Genomic DNA, 27,965 nt, shown 5'->3' with positions numbered 1-27,965 from the left:
CACTCAGCATTTAAACCATCACGATGTATTAAATGTTTCCAAAGATGCTGATAATTGATAACAAGCAAAGTTATATATCCTGAAATGTACTCATTGATAGAAACTTTGAAAGGCACTGCAGAAAACAAAGTTAAGCAACACAGAAAAATGTGGTAGTGAATGCCTTGAGTCACATTTTCTTCCTTATACGTGAGACTCAAGCTGACATCACTGTTGAAATCTTACCCAGTGCCTTCATGAGCGCGTGCAGCATGGAGCAGAAAAGAGCAGCTGTGCGCTCGTAGCTGAGATCCAGATCCTGAACCATGTCCCCGACCACGGGCTGCAGTCAGAGTGAGTCAACATAACTGTCAACACCCGTGGAGCCCTGCCAACAAGACAGGATTACAATGAAATACAGTACAAGCTCTGGGCAGCACAGGCTTAAGCAGACCAAGGAGGAAATGGGGTAAATCCTCCAGCAGTCATTTCTGTCTCCATTTTGGGCTAAAAACAAAAACACGTCATAACTACCTGTGGATGCTGGCTGAGTCTCTGAAGGTTGAGTGATATGTCAGTAAGCAGGTAGTCAGAGTTCTCATTGATCAGTTCCTTGAGGGAAGTGTATCCACAGGCCTTGCTGATGTCCTACATGGAGCTCAGCGTCACCTGGCTGACCAGCAGCGTCTCCTCACCAGCTTTCTCCAGCACAGCATACAGCGAGGTCGTCAACAAGGGACGGAAATTGCAGCCCAGCGCCTGAGCACAGCAGGCGATGCCCTCGAGTTGGATGCACAGCTGACAGATGTTGCTGTTGAGCTAATGGATCGTGGATGCAGATGTTGATGATGAAGGAATCACTTGGAGAGAGCTTGTATTTGAGTTGCTGGCATCACTGTTGCATATGGAGGGGAGCCTGGATGGACTGAGCAGCTACGCAAAGAGACAAAACACGTGCTAATGCACTGCTTTCTAACCACTTTTACACATGCACTGCAGCTCGGAAGTTTTCAAGATATTGTCCATGCACGTGAGAACGCAAATGTCTGACACACTTAGATCAGACATTAAACAGCCTTTAGCCTTCCTGCTCCTGAGTGAAAGCCTGTATTATATCTCACTGAGCTCATGTGGGGGTAGCACAGATTAGCCTTTCTCAAAGTCAAGAGTGGGGCCAATTTAGGATCTTCACTCAAATTTAAAATACAAGGGAAACCGATGTATTTCCTTACATAAACAAAAACCACACAAGCGCTTATAAAATGCTCATCCTACCCAGTCATACGCAAAGTGTTAAAATCAACGTGTGATCCACCTGCCACTAAGAGATATTATTTCTCTTTGGTAGATGGAAAAATGTAATCAAACTCACTGTCAGTAGCTACAACAGCACATTGTTATAATATGATGACTCAAGCATTTAGATATTAAATAGTATTGAGGGAGACAGGATCAAATACAGTGGGGCAAAAAGTATTTAGTCAGCCAATTGTGCAAGTTCTCCCACTTAAAAAGATGAGAGAGGCCTGTAATTTTCATCATAGGTATACCTCTAACTTGTCTGAGTTTTAAAGAATTGATTTGCAAATTATGGTGGAAAATAAGTATTTGGTCACCTGGTGTTAAAACACCAGGTAGGTCCCATCATGGTTGTCACAGATATTTGCTTCTTGGGCTTCCCTTAGCCCTGCTCGTCCGCCATTGCCGCGTTTGAGTTTTGGACGAAATGCATTCTGGGATATTTAGCTGTACCAAGTCCACACAAGTCACCACCGATGCATGCTCGATAAAACGGGCGGCGCGAGAACACATCCGGGACTTTTTCGCATTCTCGGCTTGATGCTTACCCACAAAGTAGCTAGAGAGACAGAAAAAAGACAGAAAGAAACAAAAAACACAACGCCAAAGAATGTCATTTGCACACTAGCATGGAGAATAAACGTAGACACAGTGCACCCAGTAATTTTGAACTTACAACCAAGTTTCAAGAGCAGTACTGGTATTGTACCGGTACTGGCTGCTGTCTCATTGTTCAGAGAGCCTATCATTATGCAGAGAAAGGAATCTGTGTCTCTGGACCGAAATGACTGTACGTGTAGTGCTGTAGAAACAATACTGCCCACAAACCTTGATGTTTCTATATGTGGAAACCTTCAAGTATGCATATCCTCCTGTAAGGGTAAAGTAATGGGACATTTGCACTTTTTGCATGTAAGCCTGTCGGTCTTAACTGGAAGTTGCACTTGAGCTGTCTTGGCATCTTTCCCTTGTTTGACTCACCAGTTTTGCCCTGAGCTGAACCGCTGCCTCCTTCTCTGTTGTGGTACTCAGCGGTGACCAAGATGCTGTAACGTGCAGATGTGATGACTACGACCCACTCACAGTGTGATCCTGGCTATCAGCTCCAGTCAATGCTGTGTAGGACACGTGATACTGGAGGACATGAGCATTGGGAGGTACCCAACTGATCACCATGCTGACGGCAGTCTCATCAGAAAGCGTGAGGCTGGTTGGGCCTCCACCAGAGCCTGCAGCAACATCATAGAAGAGATAAAGTACCACAGCTAACGACACTTAACACTCACTTTCTTCCTTTATAGGAGGAAATTATTTTGGCAGCAGAGCAAAGTGGTTTTTTTAGAAAATAAATGTAAAGTATAACAGAGAATTTGATACTTTGATTTGATACTTTAACCTCACTACATTTATTTCATAGCTCAGAGTTCTAGTTACTCAAAGATGAGAATTTAGATGTGAAATTTAACCTTTAAGTGACTAGTACTTTGAGAACTGCCATCAATTACACAATGAAGTTCATTGACGTACAGGTTATTGTATTAGTAATGCTATATTGTACATAGAGACACAATATGACAGAATATGACTGCTGCTAATGTGACTTAGGTAAATGGTTTCAGGCTCTCCCCTCCTGAGTTTGAGAAATGTTCAGGATCAGAAAATGTGTGACTCACAGGTGCTGTAGCATACGGCCACAGCTTCACTCTGAGCTCCATCTCCATAGAGTGCAGACAGTGATATCTGATGCTCCTTAAGACACAGGACAACAGTTTATTGAGACATTGTATTTTTTACTCCATAATATGTACTCCAACAATCCAATAGTTCTTCCCCACCTGTCTCAGGTCGCCTCCACTTAGTGAGGTAAGAAACATCATCATCATCTGCAGCTTCCCAGCGCACCGTGATGTCACTGTCTGAGAAATTAGTTACCCTAAGGTCAGAAGGAGGAGGCACCTTCACTAGAAGAAAGAATAATGTGTATGGAATTTTTTTAAAAATGAGAAAGCTACATTTTGACATCTTTCATTATTAATAACATTTACAGTACTGTGCAAAAGTCGTGAGCCACACGCTGAAGTATTTCTTTGGACATTATCTGGTTTTTCCACTCCTTTTTAGTCCAGTTCTTGTACCTGACCATTTTCTGAGTAATGTTTTTTGTTTGTTTGTTTTTTGTTTGTGTAAACACTTGGCACTGACCATTGTTGGAGAATTAAAAAGCACCTAAGTCAAGGAATGTGTGTGCACATAACAGAAAACTTGGGAAAGAACCAATTTTAAATCTTTAAGCACTTTGTTACTAGCAGCCTGTCACAAAAACACTTTTTGTATAGTGTTTGTTTTTTGCTTTTTTTTTAAAATCTTGTGAATAAAATGTATACAATGTGTGTGATTAATCACAATGTGTTAGTGTGTAATCACCCTGAGACATGCATGCCTGTCTGCTAGCGTCAGATCTAAAGCCATTTCTGATTTGGAAATGCAGGCTGCAGATTCTGTCCAGATTATCCCAGCTCTCGTCACTAAGCATCCAGTCTTCACTTATCAAATGTGTAAAATTCAAGGCTGGTCCTTAAAAGCTCCCAACAAGGCAAAAACTGTGAATCTAACCAAAAGTGTATTTCCTGTTTCTCCCACATATTGGATTCCACAGTTCCTACAAGTGATCAAATATACACAGTTTTTAGATCTTGGAGTCCCTTTGCACAGTGATAGAAAAACATTACCATTGGAATAACTGCGCACCCACTTGTGGTGCTGGAAAAATTGCCCTGATCTCTGCGCTTAGGCTCAGAGAGAGGTGAGATTTTAGCCTTTACAAGGAGATCACCCAGGTTTTTGTTCCTCCTGAAGGCTGCAATTGCCTTGTGATCCTGAAGCATATGTGTGTCCTGAGTGAACCTTTGAAAGTTGCTCTTGATAACTCTGACCAATTTGCAGGTGGAGGGAGAATATGTGATCACCACTGGGATGAGGGGAGAAACATCAATTGGCTTGGTCTGCAAGAATGAATTGAAACATTTTCTTAAAAAGGACCAACCGTACCCCCTAGTGGAGAGAGCTGAGAACAAAATCTTGACAGCTTCCCCCAAATCACTCTGTTGAGTGCAGATCCTGTGAAATCTCAGTAATTGGGATTTAATTATCCTGCAAATGTGTGTTTTGGGTGAAAACTTGTTCTGAACAGTAAGGCATGTGTATCTGTAGGTTTGAAAAAGACTTTAACATCTAATTTGTGGTGATTCGGGAATTTGGGCCCTTAAATGTAGTTGTGTCTAAAAAATCAATTGAGGATTTATTAATGGTGGATTTCAGTTTGATGGAAGCATTATGGTCATTAAGAGTCCTCAAAAACACCTCAAAGTCTCGCTCAGGATGTTGCCAAATCCCCCAGATATCATCCAAGAATCGATAATAATATAATGGCTTTTTAACACATTTCTCCAATGCAGAGGTCTCCCACTCTGCCATGAAGATGTTGGCATAGGCTGGGGCAAAGTTTTCCGCCATCGCCGTACCCTTAATCTGTAAATAGAATTCCCCGTTGAACTCAAAATCATTCCTCATGAGGTTTATTTCCAATAATTGTAACAGTTCTTTATCTGGTCTTCTCTTATCTGGATATTTTTGAAAGATTCTCCTTATGGAGTTGATTCCCTCTCTAATGTCTATATTTGTATAGAGGCTGTCAATATCAATGGAAAATAAAAAAGCATCAACGGGGACTTCTATTTGTTTCACTTTCTCTACACTGTGGGCGTAAAAGTCCACTGCTGAAGGAGCTGCTCAGTGCTCGTACAGTCTCATGCAGGGGTGGGAGGTGTTGTCCATGATGGATGTTAGCTTAGACAACATCCTCTCCTCCCCAACCTGCTCGATGGACTTCAGCGGACAGTCCAGGACAGAGCTGACCCTCCTGACCAGCTTGTTGAGTTTCCCCGTGTCCCTCTCTGCCATTCCACCACTCCAGCAGACCACAGCACAGAAAATAGCAGACGCCACCACAGTGTCATAAAATGTCCTTAGGAGCGTCCTGTTCACCCCAAAGGATCTCAGCCGCCGTAGCAGGTGGAGACGACTTGGACCCAGTAGAGTGGTTGAAGGAAAAGGAAAAGGGGGACAGGTGAGGTGCATTTCATGTCCCCGGTGCTATGGGGGGTTGCAAGGAGGTGTGACGAGCTCTGGTGGATGGGCGAGGGAAGTGCTACTGAATCAAACCTGTTAAACAACTGGTTCAATCTGTTAGCCAGAACCTGGTCTCCAGACTCTGGACCCCCTCCGCTCACAGTGCTCCGTCCAGTGATGGTGTTCGGTCCTCTCCACACACCTCTGGTGTTGCTCTGCTGGAGCTGCTCCTCCACCTTCCTCCTAAAAGGAAGCATTACATTTAGAAAATAAAATACTTATTTTATATTTGTTTGTATTTTTTGTAAGATAATACGCTATATACACGGAGTTTATCTGGACGTAGTGTTTTCAGTGTCATCCAAGTGACTCTAGAGGGTGAAAACCTGTTGGATTGTGTGCTAATGTCTATAGCAGGGGTGTCCAAACTACGGCCCGCGGCCCATTTTTAATTGGCCCGCAAGAAATTTTATAAATAGAATAGAATATGGCCCGCACTTCAACTTTTGCTTGAGTGTATTGCACTTCTTAGTTTTAACACCAGGGGGAGCTACTGTTGATCAAGGCAGTTGCTCCACCAAATAGGACAATCCTAGAAGAAATTTACCCCAAGTTACTAAACATGGCAGAACCAAAGAAGCGAAAGGTAGAAAGTGAGTGCAGAAAATTTCAGACACGGTGGGAGAGTGAATATTTCTTCAAAGAATTCAAGGGGAAGTGTCTGTTTTATCTGCACTGAAACTGTGGCAGTTATGAAAGAGTATAATGTACGACGTCATTATGAAACCAAACATCAGGTCTATGCATCCTACACTGGTGCTGAGCGAGAGCAGAAAGTAAAGTAAATAGTAGCTGTCCTGCAGGGTCAGCAACAGTATTTTTTTGTGCTCAAAAAGTCCAGGAAAAGGCTCCAATAGCAGCTATGAGGAGGCCCAACTCATCGCAAGACGTGGAGTTACAGAGGAGCTGCTCGATCTTAAGAGTCTAAAAGGCACAACAACGGGTATGGATACTTTTGAAGCTGTGTCAGACTCAACTGACAAAATGGGACTTAAATGGGACAAGCTGTGTGCAGATACAACATACGGGGCTCCAGCTATGGCAGGTGCACACAAAGGAATGGCGTCTATGATGTGCGCTGAGGTGAAAGAGGCTGGAGGTGAGGCTGTTAAAATGCACTGTACTGTTCACCAAGAAGCCCTTTGTGCCAAGACAGTCAATCTTGGAGATGTAATGAACACTATTGTAAAAAGTGTCAACATAATTCGAGCAAGAGGACTGTAGCACAGAGAATTTCAGGCTTTCCTTTCTGAAGTGGATGCTGAATATGGGGATCTACTCTACCACTCGGAGGCACGCTGGCTAAGCCGCGGCGCCGTGCTGAAGCGTCTTTACTCCCTGAGGTCAGAAATTGACCATTTTTGAAAGAGAAGGACCGACCTCTTCATGAGCTGAATGACCCTCTATGGTTGGCAGACCTTGCATTTTAGTTGATCTTGCTGATCATTTAACCACCCTGAACAAGAGCCTACGAGGGAAAGAGCAGCTTGTACCACAACTTTATGCGCACATGAAAGCATTTTGTGTGAAGGTCAATCTCTTTAAGACACAACTGCACAACTTCAAAGTTGTGCAGTTCCCCACACTGTCCAAGATCACAACTGCTTATCCACAGGCCAACCTTTCTGCTAAAAAGGGAAATATGTGTCTGTGATTACATGTCTCGAAACAGAATTCAGACAGCGCTTCCAGGATTTTTCTGACAGTTCTACAGGAACTTGGAAAAGGAAAAGTTTCCTCTGATGAGACGCCATGTGAAAAAATGATCAGTCTATTTGGCTCAGATTTGCTCCATGATCAAACGACATTTGTCCGGATTTTTGGCACAAGTGGCGTCGGATCGGTACCGCAGCTGGATGGCCCGATTTACATACCCAGCGCAGCTGATACTCACCAGAAATCTACACTATTGGACAGACGAGCCAAAAGATCAGATCACCTTCTTTGAATAAAGCTGTGGTGATAATGGGGAGGAAGAAACAAACACCAGCACGAGCTGGTCTTTGCCAACAGCTATCTCTGCCAGAACAGAGACCAAAGAAAATACACTGACACCTCTGATCTGCTCGAAAAGCTTAGATTCATTTTAAAAATTAAATGAAAACATCAATATACTGGCAACCGTACAAGGTGGGGGGAAAGCCATCGTAAAAACATTCATGCTTAGACAAACATTTAAAAGCAAATGATGGTTTCATAGGTTATCACTAGGCTTTATGTAGCCTGAGGCTTGGTGTCAGAAGGTGTGGATGTACAAGAAGAACAATGACAGAGGTACATACTGTCTCCCAGGCCTGTCACCTTGACCTTGCTAAGGTCCAGCATGGCTGCCACGCTGCCACTGAAAGGGCTCTTGGGAATGTGATCTCCACCGTAGGTCACGCAACTCCCAGGGGACCCTGTTACGGGAAAGGGAAGCGATCCACATTCTCCCATTTAATATGATGCATAACAGCCAGAAGAACGCTTCCTTGTCTTATAAGAACCCACATAATACAAAGTAACTACAAAGTAACTACAATCCACGCCCGCATGTGTGAGCATTTCTTCTCTCGCCTTTGCACAGGTGTATATTTAACAGTGTGTGTTGGTGTGGTTGCTGATGATTTCAAAGTCATTCACAGCCTGCTGCTACTACTGCTTTGACTGGTACACAGTTCAAATGACAGCTCAAAAGGACCTGTTTACATTCGCGTACCAACTATAACCCTGTTTATTCATGTTTATTCTTGTTTTTAAATCCTTGCCATTGTGATTTGAATTTTGATCTTGTCAATTTCGTCAAACATTTTCATAAAAGTGTTATGAAGAGTTGTTCCATGTAGTATGACGGAAAACATTCAGACCGTATTATAGACCAATAAACTAAATAAACGGACTGTTTTTTGTTAGCACTCTCTGACTTTGTGAGGCAGTACAGGTATTCTTACCACTGCGGCTGAGTCCTGGTCCCTCTGCCTTGAGAAGGATCCACTTTGACCCTGAAGGATGTCATTGGAATAGCCTAAACGCAAACAGCCTTTGTCCTGATGGCAGAGGACAAAGGCTGTGTTAGCATGTTACCTTTGCAGGTAATGCTCTACAGTCATTTTTAGCCTCAAACAGCAGGTGGGTTAAATAAGTTTCCCTGTAATATCTGTTGTTTGGAATATTTCTTTGACATGAGCATATGTTTGCGCTCTTTACTCTCACACACACAGTTTTATGGAGCTTTACCTTGACCAGACTCTGAGCAGTCAACAGTGAAGTATGTTGGCTGGAAGGCTTGGAGGCCCGTATTTGCCACTCCAGGGTCAGAGACCTTCACCTTGTTTGGATGACAGCCTGCTCCGATATTCATCTGTGGGCACAAACACCAAAACTCTAGAGACTTTTCAGTGAGAAGAAAAGGCAAACCCTGCATGCAAGAGTGAAAGTGAGTGCATACTCACCCTGAATGGACTCTCAGTCTCCCCAGGAGACCATCACAGTGTGCTTCACAGGCTTACGTGGGGTGTAGGTGCAGGTGTATGTGCTGTTGCAAGAAATCTAAGAATAGTTGTGTAAAGATATTTTAAGTGGACAAAGAGGATAAGGCGTTTGTAAACCCTGTTCAAGGAATTCTATCTAGCAAGATATGTAAAGATATTTGAGATAAAAAAAAAAACAACCAAAACACAGGGAAACATAGGAAATAATTATTTGTCAGGCAATGACTTGTTAGTAGCCATGACAACAAGGAGGTCCCATAAATCGGGCTGGGCTGTTTGTTGCTGGCAGGAAAAAGAAAAAAACAGAGAAAAATAAAAATCAGGGGAAGCCTAGGCTGAACAAGGTTCATCCCTTGGAATTCTCACTCCAAGCTCCCCTGCCTGGACCTCCCCCTAGCAGATGAACATAGAGAGGCAGATGAGCCGAGGGCTCGAACCCGGGCCTCTATGTTACAAACCTGCTAGCCCACCACATGTCGCCACATGATGGGCGAGCAGAACGTGGAATATCCTTCTATTTAAAGAGCGCAAGGTGCACATCGGGCACCCAGCCTTTCACAGGAGACCACACATTTTTACACTCAAATACTCACCACATTTCACACACTCACACCTGCTTTTTTTCCCTGCCCACCTCTTTCTCCACTTATTTATCAACAACCACTCCTTTTTCATCTCTGCTACCTTGCCTTTATTACATCCTCTTAGCTAGCATCAGTGACCGGAGAGCAACAACAGCAACCCAGTGCTTTTCTCATCATTTCTTTAGTCACGGTCAATTCATTGGCCTCTACGGATTAGCTAAACCAACTTTACAAAACAAGTTTCCCCGAAGAGCCCAGTTGTCATCTCAGCTGCCTAGATTTGAGGACCTAGCTAAGGACAGTAGTTACGGACACAAACACATGTAACTTACCGAAAAAAAGCCTGGGGTCCCTCTGTCACTGTGGTTATTAGGTGCTAATAATTTGATGTAAAAGTGTGGGAGACAGTGTGAAAAAATGAAGCCAGAGTTGGTAGCCTGAAGAGAGAAAGTGCAAGTTGTGGAAGGTGGAGTAATAAGGGAGCAAATAGTTGAGAAATGAAGAGCTGACAAGCATGGGTATTTTCCGGTAATAAAAGGTAATAAGAGAGCTGTAGAGCAGGCGGAGGGGTTGGCGAGCAGGAAAAAGGAAAAAGGAGAAGCGACTTGGCTTCTCCCGCCCCCCAAGCAAGGGTCGTGGCAGCGAGTCCGTGAGGGGTTCGAACTCGGGTGCTCAGATGCAGAGCGCCACTTCATACGTCTTACGCCAACGACCAGCCGCAAAAACTAGGACAAAAAAGGACATTTATCTTTTGTTCGGCAATACTTGTTTTTTTTTGGGGGGGGGGGGGTTCTGTAAAATAGCTATTAAGTTTCTTGTGCAATATTGTTCCACACAAAAACTGCAAAGCCACACAAGTGCCAGCGTCTCCCACAGCAGCAGCAGCAGCTGTGAAAACAAAGTGGACAAAGGATCAATGAGTCTGTGCTTATCGGCTCTCCGCTCTCCCCCAAGCTGGCGTTGTTCTTGGTAGCCATGACAACGGAGATAGTCCCAGCTTTAAAAATAAAGGCCCCAACACCCCAAAAAAGAAAAAAAGAAAGAAAAAAAAACGGGATTCCCTGCGCAGACCAGGAATCCCCCTAGCAGGCCGAAGCGACAGAGATGATTTTGACCGAGTGAGTACGGTGTACATTTTAGGACATCGTCAGGTCTCAGGAAAAAAGGTGTCAGGTATCAGACTCACATGGAAAATTGTCAGGTCTCAGACTCACATGGAAAATTGTCAGGTATCAGACTCACATGGTAAATTGTCAGGTCTCAGACTCACATGGTAAATTGTCAGGTCTCAGACTCACATGGAAAATTGTCAGGTATCAGACTCACATGGAAAATTGTCAGGTATCAGACTCACATGGTAAATTGTCAGGTCTCAGACTCACATGGTAAATTGTCAGGTCTCAGACTCACATGGAAAATTGTCAGGTATCAGACTCACATGGAAAATTGTCAGGTATCAGACTCACATGGAAAATTGTCAGGTCTCAGACTCACATGGAAAATTGTCAGGTATCAGACTCACATGGTAAATTGTCAGGTCTCAGACTCACATGGTAAATTGTCAGGTCTCAGACTCACATGGAAAATTGTCAGGTATCAGACTCACATGGAAAATTGTCAGGTATCAGACTCACATGGTAAATTGTCAGGTCTCAGACTCACATGGTAAATTGTCAGGTCTCAGACTCACATGGAAAATTGTCAGGTATCAGACTCACATGGAAAATTGTCAGGTATCAGACTCACATGGAAAATTGTCAGGTCTCAGACTCACATGGAAAATTGTCAGGTATCAGACTCACATGGTAAATTGTCAGGTCTCAGACTCACATGGTAAATTGTCAGGTCTCAGACTCACATGGAAAATTGTCAGGTATCAGACTCACATGGAAAATTGTCAGGTATCAGACTCACATGGTAAATTGTCAGGTCTCAGACTCACATGGTAAATTGTCAGGTCTCAGACTCACATGGAAAATTGTCAGGTATCAGACTCACATGGAAAATTGTCAGGTCTCAGACTCACATGGAAAATTGTCAGGTATCAGACTCACATGGTAAATTGTCAGGTCTCAGACTCACATGGTAAATTGTCAGGTCTCAGACTCACATGGAAAATTGTCAGGTCTCAGACTCACATGGAAAATTGTCAGGTATCAGACTCACATGGTAAATTGTCAGGTCTCAGACTCACATGGTAAATTGTCAGGTCTCAGACTCACATGGAAAATTGTCAGGTATCAGACTCACATGGTAAATTGTCAGGTCTCAGACTCACATGGTAAATTGTCAGGTCTCAGACTCACATGGAAAATTGTCAGGTATCAGACTCACATGGAAAATTGTCAGGTCTCAGACTCACATGGTAAATTGTCAAGTCTCAGACTCACATGGTAAATTGTCAGGTCTCAGACTCACATGGTAAATTGTCAGGTCTCAGACTCACATGGTAAATTGTCAGGTCTCAGACTCACATGGTAAATTGTCAGGTATCAGACTCACATGGTAAATTGTCAGGTCTCAGAAATCTTCCTGCAGGTGGCGCTGTTGTCATGTCCCATCCAAATTGATTTCCAAATACGTCATCAACGTGTGACAGTGGGAGAGCGCAAGGTCATTGACCTCACCGGAGTTTTACCGCGGTCCAGGCTCCTAACGACACAAGGTAAGTTTAACTTTTTCTCCCTTTTGTTCATATTTTTGACACAGTTGTGTGATATTAAGTTGCGGTAATGTTGTGAAAGTTACCTATCAAAGAAGGAAATCTAGTTTTGTACGAAACCAAATCAGCACTATTCTTGTCTGGCCAATTCGTTCTAGCTAGCGACAGTGGTGGTGAAACGTGATTTAAATTTAAACTGTTTAGTAATTGTTTTGTATATGTTTCAGCAAATGGACAAGCTGAAAGCTTACGAGCAGCCTGCATCCTTTCTCTCGCTGTTTTCTCTTTTCTATATTGCTACTGTTGAGATATTTTGTGATCCTGATATGTATTTTTCTGTTGTTGTTTTTAGACTTTTCTGCAATGTCATCCGACGATGATGAAAGGAGTATCCGACTCTGGCTGTTTCTTATGACTGTACCAAAAATACTTTTTTTTTTTTTTTTTAAAGAGCATTAAAAATAAATGACGAAAGTACAACTTATTTATTAACTACTGTTCACCTCTTTCATATTAAAGAAGTGTATTTTTTGCTACACATATTTTATTTGTGGGCACTGAATAGACGCTGCTTTTAGTATAATTGCCACCTAAAAAGATTTAGTAATTTACTGGTTAATTACTTATGTTCAGTGTAAGAGGTGGGTGATCAATTAGACTATTTTTGTTACACTTAACCTTTCAAGATACGATGATAATAACATTGTTCAACAAAGGCTTAAAACAAAAGGAAATCAGCTGTGTACTCAATTCATATGGGCATAAAATAAGGTAAGTCTGCATTTCAACAGTTTCCATGACAACTCTCTAAAATTACAAAACATGCAGTTGTCCTTTAATATAATGCAAGTCTGTGTTGTCTTTTAACAGTGAGAGGCATCTGAGACGAGTTTTAAAACTTCTAGGGTTGAAGCGAAGATGCCCCCAACGACCTTTTACTGAAATCCACAAAGCAGTGGAGGTAAGTGTTAAAACATCAGTGCAAAAAATACATATTTTCCTGAAGTCTGTGTTAGGAGCTATTGTTGAAACAATAAATGTTATTTTCTGTAGTTATTTAAAAAAGCCCATTCAATTAATTGTTTGTTTGTTTTTTAGAGTGAGATGAAACAGTGTTCTCCTGAACAAGGAATCAGGGCAATGGTAAAGCGGGTAAGGGATGTCAGAGGAGTGCGGCCTTGTTACAGGTTGGTTTCCATAGTGTGTACTCAATATAATCAAGTATTCTCTTGTTTTACTGTTGAGCTCAGAGTAAAATCTATTGTTACTGTAGAGACGATGTTGCTAATATAATGAGGGATATGGATGCAAGTGGTCTTCAGAGGAGATCTCCTGGAAAGAAGAAAATTCCCCGTCGGAATTACATCAGCCGTGGTCCAAATGACACCTGGCACATTGATGGTATTTATTTTATCTTTTCAATTAACCTTCCTGTCATGTTTTGATGTTACTTCTGTCGAAACAAATTGTAATTTTTATTTGTTGTTTCATATAGGCAATGATAAACTGAAGTTCTTTGGAATGTGGATACATTTGGGGATTGATGGGTAGGTCTGAATATGGCATTCGCTACTTAATTGATTATATTCAGATATAGTACAAAGTTGCTTCAAGATAAGGATGTGAGGTAAACTGAGGTGTTATCTCTCCTGAGTAGTCTAGGGCAGGGATGGGCAACTCCAGGCCTCGAGGTGCCGGTGTCCTGCAGGTTTTAGATGTGTCCTTGATCCACAGCTGATTCAAATGGCTAAATTACCCTCACAACATGTTTTGTAGTTCTCCAGAGGCCTGGTAATGAACTAATCATTTTATTCAAGTGTGTTTACCCAGGGTGAGATCTAAAACATGCAGGACATTGGCCCTCGAGGTCTGGAATGGGCCAAGCCTGGTCTAAGGGACCAAGATAAAGTATGAATAGTGAAGGAGGATTCAAGATGGCATTTTTTAAAAGGTTTATTTCCTGCTAGTCCATTTCAGACTGGCAGTTATTTCAGGGAGGGCCAAGAACAACACAACAAATAAAACATCCCTGATATAAAGTAAACAGAATTTAACTCCAAAGAAAATAAAATGTACAATTTACGATAACCTACCTAACCAACACAATAAACAGGAGAATACAAAACAAAAGGCAGCTCTCTCCTCGCATCAGTCTGAACACAGTCAAGGGTCACATTCAATTCCAAAGGCATGTAAGCCTACATAACTATGGCAGTCAAAATGGCCGGAGGAACCAGAAACAACGCCTAGACAGAATACAATGGAAAACCAGAATACTCTTGGGGAATGTAACAAAAACCAAACATATTGCCAAAACATGATTAAATCATATGTACGAGTGGCCGCTTTTCAATTTCTCTCTTTTCAGATTTTCCAGGAAGGTTCTATGGCTAAAGGTGGGCACATCCAACCGCAAACAAAACTTTGTGGCCAGATACTTCTTTGAGGCTGTTCAAGAACAGGGTGGTATGCAATATACTTAAAAAAGGGGGTTAAAAAAGATTACATTTTGGTTATAAATTTATTTTTTCATCATTCACTAATTATCTTCAGTTTGTGTCTTTAGGCTGTCCTCAAATGATTCGGGGGGACAGAGGAAAGGAGAACCTTGTTGTTGGTCAAATGCAGATGGCATTTCACATGCGAGATCTTGGGAATCAGGCATGGAGGTGCTTCAGAATGGGGACATCAGTGCACAACCAGGTATGTCTTTAAGCTGGTAAATGACTATTTCTAAAGTAACAACCTGACAACAAAACTGATAATGTCATGTTTATGTTGTTTAGAGAGCTGAATGTTTTAACAGTATTTTAAAGCGGACATGGATTAAGAAATGGCTGACAACATTTGAGGTAAAGCAAATCTTTCACCTGTAAAACCTAATAACAAAGACTAGCCATCAAAATTGCGCTAAACATACGATGGATTAGTTTATCTGAAAACACTATGCTGGAATTTTTTTTTTTTTTGTACATCTGTACCTTTTCACTGATGAAATGCTCACCTTCACAACTTATGTCTTTTTCAAAACCACATGCTTAGGCCATGATGGAGTCTGGGATCCTTGAACTGGACAATCCTGTGCACATGTAAGTCAATATTTTTAGACATGAAAAATGATCAAGCAGCAGTATGAAAGTATGTGGTCTAGGAATGCCTTTGTTTTTTGAGTACTGATTAAAAATTAGCTTTTACATATTCTTCCTCAAAGAAGCAGATGAACATATTAACTTTTTAATTATCCTTTTTCATAGCAACTGCTTGCAGTACTCACACTTGCCACTGCTTCAAAGAGACTTAAAAACGGAGCAAACAGTTTGGAACACCCATGACATCCGCAAGCAACGCAATGCACCAGGTCCATTTGGGAAACCCGACCTTCTGTTTACCTCACCACCTCCTGGTATGTCATTTGAAAGTCTGTGGGGTTTTTTTTCTTTTTTTTCTTTTAACTTTCATTAGTTTACTTTTACTTTAATATAGCACTCTTCACAGGATAAAAACCACAAAGTGGCTTCACAATAATATAAAACAGACATAACAGCACAATCGAACATACAGAATAAATACAATCAAGGAAACATAATGATGTAGGGCAGAGCATTTCATGACCTGGGAGCCACCGTTCTGCAAGATCTATTGCCTCTGGTCTTCTGGTGGGACTACTAACAGCCATTGATTAGATGATCACAGGCTGGGAGAGGGAGTGTGGGGTTCTATAAGATCAGAAATGTAGGCAGGAGCTTCACGATTCGGAGCTTTGAAAGTCATTACTAAAATTTTAAAATGATTTTTCTAAAATATACTGGAATCCAGTGTAATGAGCGTAAAACTGTTATAATGTGCTTTCTTTTATTTGTCTTCCTAAGAAGCTTACTTCTGGTACAATCTGAGATTTCTGAATTTCTACTGTCAATACAAATATGGCTTCATATTGGCACCTTTAACTAAAAATTAATCAAAATGTTTGAGTGATATTTACATCTTTCAGTTTCTGCAATAACATCTGTAAAAACTGACTGCTTATTATACAGGTTGTAGAACAGCTTTATGATTATTCATTTATTTTTAACATTCCAAAGTGAACATCTTTTCAATATTGTCTTTCATTCGCAGGATATGGCAATGTGCTGCACATAGTTGACCCAGACCTTTTAGACTACGCCAAGCAATTAATCTGTGAGGTGGAAGAGCCTTCACTGGTAGCAAACCAGGAATTCAGAGACATGTGCCAGAACATTTTAGAAAACAGCCAATTTCCCTGCACACCTGATGGTTGCCTTGCTGCATACCTCATGCTAGTCCAAGAGCTGACAACTGCCATGAACAGAAATGCAGTTCCTACACCTTCTACGTTTGCAGAGGCAAATGACATATACATCTTTCTGAAGAGACAGAGGATGGAAGGTGCACCAGTAAACATTTCCAATGACCAATAAAATCATACAACATTGTTTGTTAACATTTATTTATCCTTGTTTACAATCAACAGGTAATTTGAAAACTGTCTGACCAACAAAATGTACAATAAAATGTTGAAAAACAATTGACAAGGTGCCATCTTTCATAATGATTCAGTGTTTCATTTAACACAACTTTTGTTAACCCTAATGTATAACATAATTAACATTGAAAGACTTTTGAACTGCAGACTGTAGCAACATTACCACTTGTAGCCATATCGGCTTGTAAGATCAAGGCCTGACTTGAGAAACTTAACAACATCAGATGCGGAAGGCCTTGAGTCTGGGTCATAGCTCACCAAACCACCAAGAAAACTGTGTTTGTCACTGAGATGTGATAGGGCATGTGGTGGGGTTTTGGTGGCCATTAGTGCAGCCAGTTCTCTTTGTTTTTTAACAGTCCACGGAGCGGACCCCGTCAGGATCTCCAGATATGTGGCTCCGAGGGACCACATGTCTGTCTGGAACGAGGCCTCTTCAAACATCAGTATGCATTCAGGAGCCATGTAAAGATATGTGCCACCAGCTGGACCAATAACCTGGGCAGTGAACTTACTCCCTTGACGAAGCATCACAGTGTCTCTTATGTTTGCCATGCCCCAGTCTGTCAGGACTGCCTTCTTAGAAGGGTGGTGAACCTATAAGGTATACACACGAGAACTTATCAGGTTGTCTTAAATCTCACAAATGTTATCAAAACTGTCATTCCAAAGACCACAGCTCATAATTGAAAAAAAAAAACCCCTCAAAGCTTTTAGCACCCAGATCACCCAACCACTGCAGATTTATTCTGAGATTGTTTATTATACCTAACATTGAAATTAACAGATTGGATAATGATCAAACACGGTTTTATAGTCCTGTTCTTTTTTTTTATCCCCATTCCACTTAAGAAAGTGGTACAGACTAATAGAACAATAGAAAAATTCAGTTTGTAAAGCCTAAACTTATTACAACATGTTTGGGAATTTTGTAGGTGTGCAACAACCAACATATTAAAGAAACAATGTAAGGCTTCCTACTTAAAAAAAGTCCTTTATATGAATATACCAGAACAGTTCCTCGTTGAAATGTAGTGTTTAATAGACTGAAGAGAATAAAGTTCAATAAAGAAAAATTCAGTATGGCTTATGTAGAAATGTTTAGCTTATTTTAGAGCTTAGACATGTAGGAATGTTTAGTTTTTTAGAGTTTAGAAATATGTTAACTTAGAATGTAGAATTATTGTAAAGACACTGACACTGCCCTCAATGTAATAAAGGCCTGATTGTGTCATGAACTTAGAAGTAGATTTTATGAGGCCCTCCCCCATTTGAGCTGTGAAACTAAGACAAAGAGGAGTTGATAAGTGGAAATTCCTCAGGGTATACTTAGGAGGGGGTTTCAACATTTGTGACTTGATAACGGTGGTCTGGAACGGAGATGGGTTTTTATGACATCCGGGAAGTCACTACATTGAGACACACACCTGCAGTGCTTTACTTTACGCACCCACACCCACATGCACACTCACTCACGTGTATGAGTGAGTGTGCATGAGTGAGTGTATGTGCGCATACCTGTGTGTATACACAGGTATGCGCACATAGTCACTCACGAACACTCACGTAGGTACGTGGGAGCGCGCACATGTAGGCATTCACGTGCTCGCACACACACAAACATGTAAACATGGTGATTAGTTTTATGGCACCTCGTAGAGGGGTTAGAAGGGGGGTCACTTATACAAAACTGCATGTAACGGACAAAGGAGTTGAGATCTGCAGAGGAAGTCCGGGGTTCTGTACATCTCCCTTCTATAAGCTATAATCAATAAGTGTGTATTAATAAAAATATTGTTAATTGACTACTCTGAGTCCCGGTGTTTTTTCTGGAAGCCTGACGAATACACGAACTGTGGTGAAACTGCTTTTTGCAACACTTACCATGACATTTGCTGGCTTTATATCCTGGTGAATGATTCTCTGTGCATGGATGTACTCTACTGCCATGGATAAGTCCAGTGATATGAAACCGGCATCATCCCCTTCAAGCTATCAAGACAATATATAATGGGACCTAAGACCAACAAAGTCAATGTTTGGAAGTGTCCATCAAAAATCCCTGATTGCAGTCCTCTTGTGAAACTGTAAGCAGAGGTGAATGGTGTGTGTGAGCAAGGTGGCCAACAAATCTGACTCAGTTACACCAGTCCTGTCTGGAGGACTGGACCAAAATCCCTGAAAAATATTGTAAGAATATTGTAGAAGAAAACCTAAAATGTCTGAACTCATCCATGTAAAAAAAAGCAATTCTACCAAAATAGTAAAGAAGCTTATTATTAGAAAGTTAAGATTATTATTTTACTAAGTTCATACTTTTCTGGCATATGGCAATTAAAGATCATTTTTGTAATTCTAAATGGTTGAAAACATGAGAGAAAAAAAATTAATCAGTCTTTTTATATGTTGTACGCAAAGATGGTTTCAAGTACATATTTAAAGAAATGCCAGCAATAAGAAGTTCTGTTTTAATATGATGGTATTAAGATTATTCACAAAATGTATTCAATATAAATGTATGAGTATTGGTACCTTCACCAAGCAGCTGTCTGTGTGAAGCACTTGCTGCAGGGTTGCGCCATGAATGTATTCAGCTGCCAACAAAAAGCAGGACTCAGTGCGGGCAACTGCCATTAGTCTGACGATGTTGGGGTGAGACAGTCTCCTAATAAAAAAAAAAAAAAATAGAGGCATTACAGCTTGAGGAACAATCGATTTTGAAAATGAAACAAAAATAAGTGTGTCAAAGTTCTTACAGTGAAACATTTATCTCATGATGAATGTCGCTGTCCTCCATCCCTTGTTGGCCACACACGATCCTTTTAACAGCTGCTGGAGTACCATGAAAAGAACCTCTATATACCTTGCCAAATGTCCCTTCTCCCAGTAGATTGTCCTCGCTGTATGTAATTAAAGCCTCTTCCACATATGGAACACGTGGAAGATACACTTGGGGATAAAAAACACAAAGTAACATACATTAACATACAGCTACTGCTAAACATTCTTCTATTAACTGCTGGATTAGTAATATCTAGGTTTACTCCAGGAACTTGAGTACCAAATAGTGAAGAATGAAAACCTTTATTTACAATTTTGTCTGATGATATGATGTTAGCCCTAAATGCGAAATAATGCTTACATGATGGCGACTTTGGAGTTGTGTTGAAGGACTCTGCAAAATCTATCAAAAGCTCACTATTTCCAGCACCTTCAGATAGCTCTTCAGCTCCCTCCATAGCTTCTTTTGCCTCAATAACTGCATGTGGTAACATGTCTTGGCTCACTGCTCCACCTGGACCTAGAGATGACCCTACATTTTCCTCCTTCCTTTGCTTGGACTGGCTTTTCTTTCTGACTCTCCCTGTTTCAAATTCACCTGAGCTGGATGTTTCTGGATGGAAATCCTATGAACACATTCAGCCAAGATATACTTTTTGCAGGGTGCACTGTGAAAATATCCACATTTATGACAATGATAAGAAATTAATTGGTCTGTTCAAAAAGAAGCCATGGTTTTACCTGTTCTGCAACATTTTGTCCTATGAGGGTTTCAGGAAGTTCATCTGCAGAATAAGATGCATATTACAAATGTGCAATGACCAAGGATAGTAAACAAGTGTGTAAAGGTTGGAAATGTAATGCAAACAAAATAAGAAGTCAATTTTAATGATTTAGTTAGATGTCCAGGCATTCACCTAAACTGCAACTTTCATCACCACCCACTTTAGTTACAGGGTCTTCATCTGTAAAATAACACATTAATTGCAATATATCTGAATGCCCACCATAGTCCGTGTACCACAGGGGTGGGCAATTCCAGGCCCCGAGGGCCGGTGTCCCTGCAGGTTTTAGATCTCACCTTGGGTCAACACACCTGAATCACATGATTAGTTCGTTACCAGGCCTCTGGAGAACATCAGGACATGTTGAGGAGATAATTTAGCCATTTAAATCAGCTGTGTTGGTTCAAGGACACATGTAAAACCTGTAGGGACACCGGCCCTCGGTGTCCACCCCTGGTGTACCATGTTCAATCACACAATCAAAAATATTCAATTTGGTTTGGGCAGGCACACACCTGAGATGGAACTTTGATCATCCAAACACACGACCTCTGTACAAAAAGTAAAATTATTTCATACCATACAAAATCGAGTGCTAGACAGTAGTTAATAGCAATATTGATCACTTTATTACCCAGTTGTCTTCGCCCGATGTATAGTGTTCTTTTCCACAGATGTGTAATATCAGAAACAGTTCTGTATTCTTTGTGGAAATCCTCCTTACTCCACCTGGTCCCGTCAGAATGACAAAGAGTGAACTCACTCCCCTCAGTACGCTCTGGCCAGAAGCGTTCTTTGGCTATGGCAGTGGTTCCCAAAGTGTGGGGCCCGCCCCTAGGGGGGGCGCAGAGCTATTGCAGGGGGGGGCGCAGCATGAAAAGGGAAAAAAAACAAAAACAAAAACAACGCTTGGACACTGCTAGCACGGGGCGCCCACACAAACGCAAAGCAGGAGATGAAGCATAGCTGAATATGTTTCCAAACCAACTTCATTCTAAGCCAAAGACTAGAAAATATGGTGAAGCATATCTTCCCTTTGGCTTCACCTGCACAAGTGCTGAGGTAGGTCTCCCTGCAGAATTAGTTTTCCCTGCATCGGGAGCAGCGCTGGGCTGTTCAAATCACGGACAAACAGTATCCCACAGTTGTTTATGTTTTTTGAACCCATTTTGTAGAGGGTTTTTTTGAAAAATGTATTGATAGCAATGTTGAACATTATTACACAGGAAAAAAAACAACTACATGTAAAATAATTACACCGTGACGCCTCTGCCTTTCTAAATGCAGGGACAGTAATGGCCTGTATATGTAAGCGTGTAAAACCTGCAGAGTCAGATTAACAGTATTTTGTCTCTATCTGCCATTCTGCAATTCATCTCATGTAAACAATAACGTGGCGCACAGCGTGACGTGAAAAAGGCACATTCCTTTGACATTGCGTGACAAACTCTGTATTCCTTGTCCACACGTAAACGCAAAAAAAAAGGAGTTTTAAAAAATCTCCGTTCTCGGTGATTCGATACGCCGTTTACATGTGCCCGAAACAGCTGCGCGTTCAAAAATACCCGTGTAGGTGCGGACGGAGCGTAAAAGAGTTGGTAGTTTATTTTCTTACTACCTGTAATTTATTGCAGATTATTTGTATTTGCTTAATTGTTTAATAAATGTTTGAGGTGTGAAATAAACCGCAATGGAGCAAAATATGGGTGTGTGTGGTTGAAGGATGTGTTTGTGCGTGCGCGTGTGCGCGCGTGCACGCGCGGGGTGGGGGGGGCGCGAACATTTTTCTTGTTAAACAAGGGGGGCCCAGCAAAAAAAGTTTGGGAACCACTGGGCTATGGTAATTAAATCATCATAGGTTTCATGGCCTTGCAGGATGATTCGAGGTGGAGCTTCGTCCATTATTAACTTCTGGTACCGTCCACACCTTCTCGGAGTTCTTGGTTTCCACTCCATGGGAGCCATTCTGACCTAGCATCAAGGAGAAAAAGCAAAGTTTATGAAAAAATATGCCTTTTTAGACAGTTAATTATTAATATATTGCTGATAGTCATACACATAGCTTCACTTTTTAACTAACCTTCAATAATGATTTGCCATGGTCCAAACGTTTATCATTCAATGGAAATTGCCTTTTCTTTACTTGAGGCTGTAGTAGTTTCTTGGCTTTACCAAAGGCCTCTGCTGCACCTGTAATGGATGAAGTTGAAAGTTAATCAAACTGATCCGCAGAAAGTTCTATATTACAACTGATCTTAAAGCAAAATAATTGGGGTTTTCTTACTGAGAAATTCATTGCCACTTGTTGAAGGAGTGTCATCTGCAATATAAATAGGGCAGTGATGTGAAACATGTGCTTTATAGAATTCTACTACAATCACAGACTACTGCACACTGATCTGCTTTCAAAATGTATTGCATCTATAAATAAAGTGGTTAGTCAATCATAACCTGCTAAGCATATCATGTTATATAAAGGAGATTATTTTACATGTTGTTCAAAAGTATCAAAACCTACCTGATTTTTCTGCTACCAGGAGCTTTTTTACGTTGTTATCAAAGCCTTTTTGGGTAATCTCGCCTTCAAATAAAATTTTAGAAAGTAAGGAGTTATAGCTAGACTGTAGGAGCCAAATCCTACATGAGTATCTAACTTTTAAATTGCAATGAAGAAATCCATCTTTTGTCAGTTTTTTTTAAACTAGGGCACTCCGACAATATCACAAAGTAATAACTATATACGTCTTTTAACATGCATATTAATTAAGAGAAGTAAATAGGAATACCAAACAATGTTAAACCATTAAAGCACGATATTGTCAGGGTTGTTGGCAGTTAAAAAAGGAAATTGCAAGCATTACAAAAACATTTAATAAAGCGTTTGATTACCATTTTCAAGGTCTTTTTTCAGCTGCTCGTAAGCTTTCAGCTTGTCCATTTGCTGAAACATATACAAAACAATTACTAAACAGTTTAAATTTAAATCACGTTTCACCACCACTGTCGCTAGCTAGAACGAATTGGCCAGACAAGAATAGTGCTGATTTGGTTTCGTACAAAACTAGATTTCCTTCTTTGATAGGTAACTTTCACAACATTACCGCAACTTAATATCACACAACTGTGTCAAAAATATGAACAAAAGGGAGAAAAAGTTAAACTTACCTTGTGTCGTTAGGAGCCTGGACCGCGGTAAAACTCCGGTGACGTCAATGACCTTGCGCTCTCCCACTGTCACACGTTGATGACGTATTTGGAAATCAATTTGGATGGGACATGACAACAGCGCCACCTGCAGGAAGATTTTCTGAGACCTGACAATTTTCCATGTGAGTCTGAGACCTGACAATTTACCATGTGAGTCTGAGACTTGACAATTTACCATGTGAGTCTGAGACCTGACAATTTTCCATGTGAGTCTGAGACCTGACAATTTACCATGTGAGTCTGAGACCTGACAATTTACCATGTGAGTCTGATACCTGACAATTTACCATGTGAGTCTGAGACTTGACAATTTACCATGTGAGTCTGAGACCTGACAATTTACCATGTGAGTCTGATACCTGACAATTTACCATGTGAGTCTGAGACTTGACAATTTACCATGTGAGTCTGAGACCTGACAATTTTCCATGTGAGTCTGAGACCTGACAATTTACCATGTGAGTCTGAGACCTGACAATTTACCATGTGAGTCTGATACCTGACAATTTACCATGTGAGTCTGAGACTTGACAATTTACCATGTGAGTCTGAGACCTGACAATTTTCCATGTGAGTCTGAGACCTGACAATTTACCATGTGAGTCTGAGACCTGACAATTTACCATGTGAGTCTGATACCTGACAATTTACCATGTGAGTCTGAGACCTGACAATTTTCCATGTGAGTCTGATACCTGACAATTTTCCATGTGAGTCTGAGACCTGACAATTTACCATGTGAGTCTGAGACCTGACAATTTACCATGTGAGTCTGATACCTGACAATTTTCCATGTGAGTCTGAGACCTGACAATTTACCATGTGAGTCTGAGACTTGACAATTTACCATGTGAGTCTGAGACCTGACAATTTTCCATGTGAGTCTGAGACCTGACAATTTACCATGTGAGTCTGAGACCTGACAATTTACCATGTGAGTCTGATACCTGACAATTTACCATGTGAGTCTGAGACTTGACAATTTACCATGTGAGTCTGAGACCTGACAATTTACCATGTGAGTCTGATACCTGACAATTTACCATGTGAGTCTGAGACTTGACAATTTACCATGTGAGTCTGAGACCTGACAATTTTCCATGTGAGTCTGAGACCTGACAATTTACCATGTGAGTCTGAGACCTGACAATTTACCATGTGAGTCTGATACCTGACAATTTACCATGTGAGTCTGAGACTTGACAATTTACCATGTGAGTCTGAGACCTGACAATTTTCCATGTGAGTCTGAGACCTGACAATTTACCATGTGAGTCTGAGACCTGACAATTTACCATGTGAGTCTGATACCTGACAATTTACCATGTGAGTCTGAGACCTGACAATTTTCCATGTGAGTCTGATACCTGACAATTTTCCATGTGAGTCTGAGACCTGACAATTTACCATGTGAGTCTGAGACCTGACAATTTACCATGTGAGTCTGATACCTGACAATTTTCCATGTGAGTCTGAGACCTGACACCTTTTTTCCTGAGACCTGACGATGTCCTAAAATGTACACCGTAAAGTGAGACTCGAACCATCGACTGTCTGTGCTTCAACCTGCCAGGGGCCGGTGACAAGTGCTCTGCGCCACCTGCCGGGCCGTGGAATTAGTGCAAATTTGATATATTTGACTTCTCTGAAGACGAATTATTTTTGAAAAGGAAAAATAATAATTTTAATGGGAGGCAAAACATGTATGGTGCTCGGTAAAGATGACACGCCGACTCACTTCTTCTTTTTTTGGTTTTTTTTTGTTTGAGAAAGTTTGTTTTCATATTAAACCAATGTCAGTGACGTCATTCTATGCCACTACCACAGGTAAGGAAAAGCCTGAATCTGTAGATCTTTTTCTTTTATTTTTGTTGTCTAAAACACAAAAATCCCGAAACAGTCAGCTCACAAAGTTGCAGGTTGGTGGCAATTTGGCAGAAGAGCCAATGACTTAAAGCATTTAGGTGCATATATCTTGCCACAAGACATGTGTGCTAAGCTAGCTAAATTAGTTTCTGTTAGCGAATCAAGTTCAAGCTCCTCACATATCATCATCCAGGGTACAGTCATATGCTGATGAGGAGATCCCATGCAGGCAACATTAAGGCAGTGTAACAAGTTAAATATGCACTAATTTGAAGCTATTTCCTAATATCTAACCATTATGATAAATGTTTGCCTGCAACTGACACAGCCAACACAAATGTCATTGAAAAAAACCAAACCCTGTGATAACATGTTTTTGTTTTTCTAGAATAGAAGAAGCACATTTTAAAAAGCCAGTAGGAATAAATCTTTGTTGTTACTGCATGATTAGAATGAAGTAACAACAAGTCTGGCTGGAATCAGAAGTGGTAATCTGTGTACTGTGCTAGTGATCTGCATAATTCACCTTAGATGGTCATCTGTTTGGATGGCTGAAGTGGGTTAACGACACAGCTAATTTCATCAGGCTTCTACTGAAACATCTAAAATGATCTGCATCCACGATCCACCAGCTCAACAGCAACATCTGTCAGCTGTGCATCCAACTGGAGGCCTTGGCCTGCTGTGCTCAGGCGCTGGGCCGCGATTTCCGTCCCTTGTTGACGACCTGGCTGTATCCTGTGCTGGAGAAAGCTGGTGAGGAGACGCTGCTGGTCAGCCAGGCGGCGCTGAGCTCCATATGGAACATCAATAAGGTCTGTGGATACGCTTCCCTCAAGGAACTGATCAATGAGAACTCTGACTACCTGCTTAATGACATATCACTCAACCTTCAGAGGCTCAGCCTGCATTTACAGGTAGTTATGATGTGTTTTTTGTTTTTACCCAAAATGGACACAGAAATAACTGCTGGAGGGTTTACCCGATTTCCTCCTTGGTCTGCTTAAGCCTGTGCTGCCCTGAGCTTGTACTGTATTTCATTATAATCCTGTCTTGTTGGCCAGGCTCCACCGGTGTTGACAGTTCTGTTGACTCACTCTGACTGCAGCCTGCTGGTCGGGGACATGGTTCAGGATCTGGATCTCAGCTACGAGCGCACAGCTGCTCTTTTCTGCTCCGCGCTGCACGCGCTCATGAAGGCACTGGGTAAGATTTCAACAGTGATGTCAGCTTGAGTCTCACGTATACTGGGAGTCAAAGAGGACAAGGAAGAAAATGTGACTCATTGCATGCTCTGCCACATTTTTTATGTTGCTTAACTTTATGTTTTCTGCAGTGCCTTTCAAAGTTTCTATCAAGGAGTACACTTCAGGATGTATAATTTGCTCGTTATCAAATTATCAGTATCTTTGGAAACATTTAATACATCGTGATGTTTAATTGCTGAGTGGTTTTCTGTTGTAGAATTAATATTCATAATAATATTCATACAGAAGTTTTACAAGCCCGCACAGTAAAAATGTATGAATTAAATGTTACTGATGGGCTCTTTTCAAAAACATCAGCGTCTGTGTCACACTGATTTTGATTAACTGACTTATTTTATTGTAACCAAACCTATGCTCATATTGTTGTCTTGTTTTTCCTTTAGCGAGGTGGTTTCCTTCCACTTGTAGCAGGACCAGTACTTCTGCCAGCTCCAGGCAAAGCTCCAGTGACCAGGAAGACCTCAGCATTCGCCAGTTCCTGCTGAATTACCGCAAACAGAAAGAACTGGCAGAGAGCATTGGAATAGAGGACGATGACACTGAAGACCGAGGTAATAGGTCTGTCTAAGGGCCAGTGGAATATCAGCTGTAGACTGTAGTGGTGGTTATATTAGATTCAGAGTGTAGAGGAGATGACCCTTTTATGACCAGCAGGAAGGCACACACACACACGCAGTGTCTTAGGTTAATGACACACCATATGGGGTTTACAATGGGGGGTTGCTTTTATAAAACTGTTTGTAACAAAGAGTTGAGATTTGCAGAGGGACTCCCGGGCCATGCACATCTCCATTCTCGAAGATGAATAAGTGATAGAAGACGAATAAATGGTTGGGAAGTAACTATTAACCCTCACTATAAAGACATAAATGGTAACTATAAGTAACCACACAAGAGGTTTACTGCAGTGTAACTAAGGGAGGGTTCAGGGTCACCTGATCCAAGGCTGACTATATGCTTTATCAAATAGGAAAGTTGTAAGTGTAATGTTGAAAGTACAGAGGGTGTCTGTCTCCTGAATCCAAACTGGGAGCTGGTTCAGAGCAGAGCCCTGAAAGCTGAAGGCTCTGCCTCCCATTCTACTTTTAGAAAGAGCTAGTCTGAGAGTGAAGAGCTGTACCGGGGTGATGTGATACCTTAATGTGTTTAAGATATGACGGGGCCTCATAATTCAAGACCTTGTTGAAATATTGCCATGTCTTTATAACTCAGTCTTCCTACGTGTTGCATCATTGCTGGAGATTTGTTAGGACAGCTCAGTGATCTGTGGTTTGTTGGGCTCCTCTGAAAATATGACACAGTGTCTGAGAGTAGTGGAAGACAGAGTAAGTGAGCCTTCACTACCATAACTTAGCCAGTGAGTATGTAGACA

The 27,965-nt window shown here is 41.3% G+C and overlaps 1 protein-coding gene and 2 long non-coding RNA genes across 3 annotated transcripts; 1 reads left to right on the top strand and 2 right to left on the bottom strand.

The window, feature by feature from the left end:
* Positions 1–231: 231 nt before the first annotated feature.
* Positions 232–1,827, bottom strand: LOC112844649 (uncharacterized). Its single transcript, XR_003217388.1, has 3 exons — positions 1,596–1,827; positions 514–912; positions 232–367 (listed from the first exon to the last, which is right to left on the bottom strand). It is a non-coding gene; the product is annotated as an uncharacterized LOC112844649 (long non-coding RNA).
* Positions 1,828–12,022: 10,195 nt separating this feature from the next.
* Positions 12,023–16,728, top strand: LOC102079856 (uncharacterized). The gene is made up of 13 exons (XR_002061063.1): positions 12,023–12,185; positions 12,535–12,570; positions 12,869–12,953; positions 13,053–13,143; positions 13,281–13,369; positions 13,456–13,583; positions 13,678–13,729; positions 14,551–14,648; positions 14,749–14,885; positions 14,969–15,034; positions 15,225–15,271; positions 15,437–15,585; positions 16,299–16,728. It is a non-coding gene; the product is annotated as an uncharacterized LOC102079856 (long non-coding RNA).
* On the bottom strand, positions 16,634–21,103 carry LOC109201058 (mitogen-activated protein kinase kinase kinase 2-like). The gene is made up of 8 exons (XM_025904267.1): positions 20,887–21,103; positions 20,768–20,803; positions 20,209–20,252; positions 19,829–20,093; positions 19,443–19,635; positions 19,219–19,351; positions 18,571–18,678; positions 16,634–17,283 (listed from the first exon to the last, which is right to left on the bottom strand). Exons 4-8 carry the CDS (start codon positions 19,959–19,961, stop codon positions 16,846–16,848), a joined length of 1,005 nt encoding a protein of 334 aa, XP_025760052.1. The 5' UTR covers positions 19,962–20,093; positions 20,209–20,252; positions 20,768–20,803; positions 20,887–21,103; the 3' UTR covers positions 16,634–16,845.
* Between the last annotated feature and the right edge of the window lie 6,862 nt (positions 21,104–27,965).

This window comes from Oreochromis niloticus, unplaced genomic scaffold, assembly GCF_001858045.2.
Source record: "Oreochromis niloticus isolate F11D_XX unplaced genomic scaffold, O_niloticus_UMD_NMBU tig00000685_pilon, whole genome shotgun sequence".
NCBI classification, from domain to species: domain Eukaryota; kingdom Metazoa; phylum Chordata; class Actinopteri; order Cichliformes; family Cichlidae; genus Oreochromis; species Oreochromis niloticus.
The sequence above is the reverse complement of the archived record's forward strand: the minus strand, read 5'-3'. Positions and strand labels throughout refer to the sequence as shown.